The sequence below is a fragment of the Molothrus ater genome, chromosome 32 (genome assembly GCF_012460135.2).
Source record: "Molothrus ater isolate BHLD 08-10-18 breed brown headed cowbird chromosome 32, BPBGC_Mater_1.1, whole genome shotgun sequence".
Lineage (NCBI taxonomy): Eukaryota > Metazoa > Chordata > Aves > Passeriformes > Icteridae > Molothrus > Molothrus ater.
This window is the reverse complement of record NC_071659.1, coordinates 673,000-679,623: the sequence shown is the minus strand read 5'-3', so window position 1 is coordinate 679,623 and position 6,624 is coordinate 673,000. Positions and strand designations below refer to the sequence as shown.

General features: G+C 66.0%; 1 protein-coding gene across 1 annotated transcript; it reads left to right on the top strand.

Annotated features, from left to right (window-relative positions):
* Positions 1-2,916: 2,916 nt before the first annotated feature.
* Positions 2,917-6,562, top strand: KHK (ketohexokinase). Its single transcript, XM_036405178.2, has 8 exons — positions 2,917-3,096; positions 3,280-3,396; positions 3,574-3,708; positions 4,535-4,607; positions 4,785-4,931; positions 6,007-6,095; positions 6,166-6,323; positions 6,406-6,562. Exons 1-8 carry the CDS (start codon positions 2,981-2,983, stop codon positions 6,489-6,491), a joined length of 921 nt encoding a protein of 306 aa, XP_036261071.1. The 5' UTR covers positions 2,917-2,980; the 3' UTR covers positions 6,492-6,562.
* Positions 6,563-6,624: the final 62 nt, after the last annotated feature.

Below are 6,624 nucleotides of genomic sequence, written 5' to 3'. Positions count from 1 at the left end.
CTGTGTGTCCATCTGTCTGTCCCTGTGTGTCTGTCTGTCCCTCTGGCAGCTGCCAAAGGAGCTCCTGAGTGCCCTGAGGAGTTACCAGAGACTGAACCCGCTCTGTGCTGTCCGTCCGTCTGTCCTGTGTGTCCGTCCGTCTGTCCTGTGTGTCCATGTGTCCCTGTGTGTCCGTCTGTCCCTGTGTGTCTGTCTGTCCCTCTGGCAGCTGCCAAAGGAGCTCCTGAGTGCCCTGAGGAGTTACCAGAGACTAAACCTGGTCTGTGACATAGGTCTGTGTGTCCATCCGTCTGTCCCTGTGTGTCCATCTGTCTGTCCTGTGTGTCCGTCTGTCCCTGTGTGTCCGTCTCTCCCTGTGTGTCCATCTGTCTGTCCCTGTGTGTCCATGTGTCCCTGTGTGTCCATGTGTCCCTGTGTGTCCATCTGTCTGTCCCTGTGTGTCCGTCTGTCCCTCTGGCAGCTACCAAAGGAGCTCCTGGAGTGCCCTGAGGAGTTACCAGAGACTGAACCCGCTCTGTGGTGTCCATCTGTCTGTCCTGTGTGTCCATCTGTCTGTCCCTGTGTGTCCGTCTGTCCCTGTGTGTCCATGTGTCCCTGTGTGTCCATCTGTCTGTCCCGGTGTGTCTGTCTGTCCCTCTGGCAGCTACCAAAGGAGCTCCTGGAGTGCCCTGAGGAGTTACCAGAGACTAAACCTGGTCTGTGACATAGGTCTGTGTGTCCATCTGTCTGTCCTGTGTGTCCTTGTGTCCCTGTGTGTCCGTCTGTCCCTGTGTGTCCGTCTGTCCCTGTGTGTCCATGTGTCCCTGTGTGTCCGTCTGTCCCTGTGTGTCCATCTGTCCCTGTACGCCCATCTGTCCCTGTGTGTCCGTCTGTCCCTGTGTGTCCGCCTGTCCCTACGTGTCCATGTGTCCCTGTGTGTCCATCTGTCCCTGTGTGTCCATGTGTCCCTGTGTGTCCGTCTGTCCCTGTGTGTCCGTCTGTCCCTACGTGTCCATGTGTCCCTGTGTGTCCATCTGTCCCTGTGTGTCCATCTGTCCCTGTGTGTCCGTCTGTCCCTCTGGCGGCTGCCAAAGGAGCTCCTGCAGTGCCCTGAGGAGTTACCAGACATTAAACCCGGTGTGTCTCACACCACAGAGCCCAGGATTTTACACAATTTCTCTCTTCACCTCCCAAAATGCTCCAGCAGCTCTGCCATCAACCTTTTCTCTCTCTGTCCCAGGTCAGTGAAGCCTCAAATCAGCCCCAGTGCTCCCAACTGCACAACTTTGGGCAGGAGGGTCCCCTGGCTGTGCTGGATGTACCGAAATAGTCCAAAAATCCCTTTTTAACCCCAGCCCCCTCCCAGGGAGCCCCGATGCCTCCATGCTCGGCCAGACCCCAGACCCCAAACCCTCCCGTGCCCTTCTGGGTGCCCTCGGTCCCCTGTGTTAGGAAAATCAATCCACAAACACCAGAGGTTCATGTCCAAAAGGGAGACAGAGGAGTCCCTTTTTGGCTTTATCCCAATAAAGGGAGAGGCCATGGGGCATTCCCCTGGGGTCTCTCCAATTTTTGGAGGTTGCAGCCTCCTTTTTATCCCAATTTCCAGCCACATTTCCCTTCTCTCTTTCCCCATTTGCTGAGGTGCTTGAGAGGTTCAGACTTCCCAAAACACCTGATACCAGAGATTTTCCCTCTAATGTATAACCCTCCCTTTTCATTTTTAATTCTTATGGAATTTAGGGGTTTTTCCCCATTGTTTCTTTCATCTTTCAATGTCTAATTTAATTTATCAGCAAACCTAAAATTTATTTGCAAAAGCAAATCTCTTTTTCCATTCATCAATCAGTGAATCCTTCCCAGTGCTTCTTTTATCTCCCAGTGTTGGTTTTATCCAGCAGCAGACCCAGAGTTTGTTTGTAAAGACAAATCTGCTGTTCCTCTCACCTGCATCCCTCAGGTGAGACCCCAGGTGCCTCAGTTTCCCCCAGGCTGCTCAGCCGTGCATTTGCACCCACAGCAATGCAGGAATTGCAGCAAACGCTGCGCCCACAGGCAGACCGAGGGACTGAAGCAGTCACGGACCTGACGGCTGGAACGGACCCCGCTCCGGGGGTCCCAGCAGCCCTGGCCCCGCTCCGGGGGTCCCAGCAGCCCCGGTGGCTCCCGCCCGCTCCGGAGAGCGGCTGAGCTCGGCCGGGGCGGGCGGGGGACAGTCCCGGGTCACACCCGGCTCACACCCGGGTCACCGAACGGCTCGGAAGGCTTTGCATGAGTCATGGGGGGAGGCACGGGTCTGTGCCTGTGTGTCCATGGCCGTGTGTCCATCTGTGCCTGTGTGTCCATCTGTCCCTGTGTGTCCCTGTGTCCATCTGTCCCTGTGTGTCCCCGTGTCCGTCTGTTCCTGTGTGTCCATGTCCATGTGTCCGTGTCCCTATGTGTCCATCTGTCCCTGTGTGTCCCTGTGTGTCCATCTGTCCCTGTGTGTCCGTGTGTCTGTCCCTGTGTGGCTGTCTGTCCATCTGTCCCTGTGTATCCCTGTGTCCGTCTGTCCCTGTGTGTCCCTGTGTGTCCCTCTGTCCCTGTGTGTCCCCGTGTCCGTCTGTCCCTGTGTGTCCCTGTGTGTACCTCTGTCCCTGTGTGTCCCTGTGTGTCCATCTGTCCCTTTGTGTCCCCGTGTCCGTCTGTCCCTGTGTGTCCCTGTGTGTCCCTCTGTCCCTTGGTGTCCCCGTGTCTGTCCCTGTCCCCGTGCCCCGGTCCCGCCGTGCGCGCGCCCTGCCCCGTGGGGGCGTGGCCAGGGCGGACCCGCATGGCCACGCCCCCCGAGGGCCCGGCGGGGCGGCGGGCGCTGATTGGAGGCGGCGCGAGGGGGCGGGGCCAGGGCTTTGCCCGTTCCCGGCGCGGTTCCGTCCCTGTCCCCGTCCCTGTCCCGGCCCCTATCCCGGTCCCGTCCTGTCCGGGTCCCTGTCCCGGCCCCGGTCGCGCCCAGTAGCGGCCCGGGATGGCGGCAGCGGCGGGCGGCGCGGCGGGGGAGCGGCGGATCATGTGCGTGGGGCTGGTGTGCCTGGACATCATCAGCGTGGTGGAGGCTTTCCCGGCCGAGGACTCCGACACCAGGTACCGGCAGCGGGGGGCTCCGGTGTGCCCGAACCTGCCCACCGCAGCCTCTCGTCCGGTACCGGCAGCGGGGGGCTCCGGTGTGCCCGAACCTGCCCACCGCAGCCTCTCGTCCGGTACCGGCAGCGGGGGCTCCGGTGTCCCCGCACGGGCCCTGTGCCCACCGCAGCTCCCGCCCCGCAGGTGCCTCTCTCAGCGCTGGCAGCGCGGCGGGAACGCCTCCAACTCCTGCACGGTGCTGGCGCTGCTGGGAGCCCCCTGCGCCTTCATGGGCTCGCTGGCGCCCGGGCCCGCCGCTGAGTAAGTGCGGTGCGGGACGGTGCGGGAACTCCCGCCCCGCCGGGGCACCGGACCGACCCGCCCCGCCGCTTCACGACCCTCGGCGCGGTTCCCGGCTGCCCGCCCGCGGTTCCCGGCTGCCCGCCCGCCTCCGCCGCTCCGGTGGCGGCCCCCAGCCCGCTCTCTGTCCCCTCTCAGCTTCATCGCGGCGGATTTCCAGCGCCGGGGCGTGGACACGGCGCACGTGGCCTGGCAGCCCCGCGGAGAGGTGCCCTGCGCCTGCTGCCTCGTCAACGCCGCCAGCGGCTCCCGCACCATCGTCCTGCACGACACGTAAGGGCCCCGGGCCCGGGGCAGCGCTGGGCTCTGCCAGCTCTGGGCGCTGCCAGCTCTGCCCCGAGGGTCCCTCCGCTGCCTGCCGGGGGCTACCGAGTGCCGGATGGGGCGAGTGGCGGTGCCCCCGCAGCCCTGTCACAGCCGGTGTCCCTGCAGCCACTGTCACCGCCGGTGTCCCCGCAGCCACTGTCACCGCCGGTGTCCCTGCAGCCACTGTCACCTCTGGTGTCCCTGCACCCCTGTCACCTCCGGTGTCCCCGCAGTCACTGTCACCTCTGGTGTCCCTGCAGCCACTGTCACCGCCGGTGTCCCCGCAGCCACTGTCACCTCTGGTGTCCCTGCACCCCTGTCACCTCCGGTGTCCCCGCAGTCCTGTCACCTCTGGTATCCCCGCAGTTCTGTCACAGCCGGTGTCCCTGCAGCCACTGTCACCTCCGGTGTCCCCACACCCCTGTCACCGCCGGTGCTGCTGCCGGGACCGGAGCTGGTATCTCCACACGGAGGTGGGGACTGGCGATGATATCTCCACGCTCCGGAGTGCGGGACAGCCGGCACGGCCCCGTGGGGACAACCCGGCTCCCTCAGCCGTGCCAAAGGGGGTCAGGGACTGTTGGGCACGGCTGACCCCAGGTCCCAGCGCGGCCACCGCTGCGCTGCCCTTGGAGTCCAGCTCACGGTGCCATCATTAATGATTCACCCGGCAGTGCCTCCTCGGGACCTCTGTCCCGGTGGCGCGGGGCCCTCCGCGGCCCCCGGGGCTGCCCTTCGGCCCGGCACGGGCCAGGCGGAGGGTCCCCATGTCCCCCCGGCCTCCGTCCCACAGGAACCTGCCCGACGTGACAGCCCGCGACTTCGAGCGGGTGGACCTCTCCCAGTACAGGTGGATCCACTTCGAGGTGAGCCCGAGGCTCGGGGGGTTCTGGGGGACCGAGGAAAATCCCTCGGGCTGCACGTGAGCCCGGGACCGGAGGGGATCCCTCGGTCTGGGGGACATCCCGTGAGGGAGCATCCCCGGGACCGAGGGGCCTCCCGGGACCGGCGATCCCCCGGTGATGCCGGAGCCGTGTCCGCAGGCCCGGAACGCGGCGGAGCAGGGCGCGATGCTGGAGCGGCTGGAGCGGCACAACCGGGCGGCGGCGCCGGAGCGGCGGGTCCGGATCTCGGTGGAGCTGGAGAAGCCGCGGGAGGAGCTGCTGCCGCTGATGGGGCGGGGGCAAGTGGTGCGGGGCCGGGGCGATGGGCAGGATCGCCTGTCCCGATCCGCTGTCCCCATCCCCTGTCCCGATCGCCTGTCCCGATCCCCTGTCCCCATCACCTCTCCCGATCGCCTGTCCCGATCCGCTGTCCCCATCCCCTGTCCCGATCGCCTGTCCCGATCCCCTGTCTCCATCCCCTGTCTCCATCCCCTGTTCCGATCGCCTGTCCCCATCCCCTCTCCCGATCGCCTGTCCCCATCCCCTGTCCCCATCCCCTCTCCCGATCGCCTGTCCCCATCCCCTGTCCCTATCACCTGTCCCGATCGCCTGTCCCGATCGCCTGTCCCGATCCCCTTGTCCCCATCCCCTCTCCCGATCGCCTGTCCCGATCGCCTGTCCCCATCCCCTGTCCCCATCCCCTGTCCCCATCCCCTGTCCCGATCGCCTGTCCCGGGCGAGGCCAAAGGCGTGGCGGGGCCGAGGTCGGGACAGGAGCGGTCAGATCTGCGGGGGTTGGGGGTCCTGGTCCGGGGGAGTCGGCTCGGGGGGTGCGGGGTTGGGGGTTTGGATGGAGGGGTCTGGGGGCTCAGGCGGGCTCAGGAGGGCTCTGGGGGCTCAGACGGGCTCTGGGGGCTCAGACGGGCTCTGGGGGCTCAGGCGGGCTCTGGGGGCTCAGACGGGCTCTGGGGGCTCAGACGGGCTCAGGAGGGCTCTGGGGGCTCAGGAGGGCTCTGGGGGCTCAGACGGGCTCAGGGGGCTCAGGAGGGCTCTTGGGGCTCAGACGGGCTCTGGGGGCTCAGGAGGGCTCTGGGGGCTCAGACGGGCTCAGGGGGCTCAGGAGGGCTCTTGGGGCTCAGGCGGGCTCTGGGGGCTCAGGCGGGCTCAGGGGGCTCAGGCGGGCTCTGGGGGCTCAGGCGGGCTCAGGGGGCTCAGGAGGGCTCTGGGGGCTCAGGCGGGCTCTGAGGGCTCAGGCGGGCTCTGGGGGCTCAGACGGGCTCTTGGGGCCCAGGAGGGCTCTGGGGACGCCACCAGGGCACAGATCTCACCGCACCGGGCTGGGGGTACCGGGAGCTGCCCCGCCCCAGCCCCTCTCCCACAGGTGTTCATCAGCAAGGACCTGGCCCGGCACTTCGGGTACCAATCGGCCCCCGAGGCGCTGCGGGGGCTGCGGGGGCGCATCCAGCCAGGGTAGGGGTGTACCCGAGAGGGGCCGGGGGGGGCACACGGTGCGCCCCCGACCCACCTCACACTCCCCCAGGGCCACGCTGATCTGCGCCTGGGCTGAGGAGGGCGCTGATGCCTTGGGGCCCGACGGGCAGCTGGTGCACTCGGACGCCTTCCCCCCAGAGACCCTCGTGGACACGCTGGGGGCTGGGGACACCTTCAACGCTGCTGTCATCTTTGCCCTCGCAGAAGGTGGGCACAAACGTGGCACGGCCACAGCACGGCCACGGTTCAGTTTGGCACAGCCACAGCTCATCCTGGGCCCCATCCCCAGGGAGGAGCCTGCAGGATGCCCTCACCTTCGGCTGCCAGATCGCAGGCAGGAAATGCGGGATCCAGGGCTTCGATGGCATCGTCTGAGCGTGTGCCTGGAGACCCCTGCAGGGCCCAGGCACGGCACTGCACCCAGCAACGCCTTCACATCTCCACTGCACCCAGAACCCCCCAATAAAACCCCATGTGCACCACTGCTGCCTCCTGTGTCCCCTGGCTG

What these genes read in the sequence shown, in the direction of transcription:
- KHK (XM_036405178.2), top strand. Translation starts at nt 2,981, where the DNA reads ATGGCGGCAGCGGCGGGCGGCGCGGCGGGGGAGCGGCGGATCATGTGC. An exon ending in ACCATCGTCCTGCACGACAC is followed by an intron (nt 3,709 to 4,534) that starts GTAAGGGCCCCG and finishes TCCGTCCCACAG; the next exon opens with GAACCTGCCCGACGTGACAG. An exon ending in CATCTTTGCCCTCGCAGAAG is followed by an intron (nt 6,324 to 6,405) that starts GTGGGCACAAAC and finishes CCCCATCCCCAG; the next exon opens with GGAGGAGCCTGCAGGATGCC.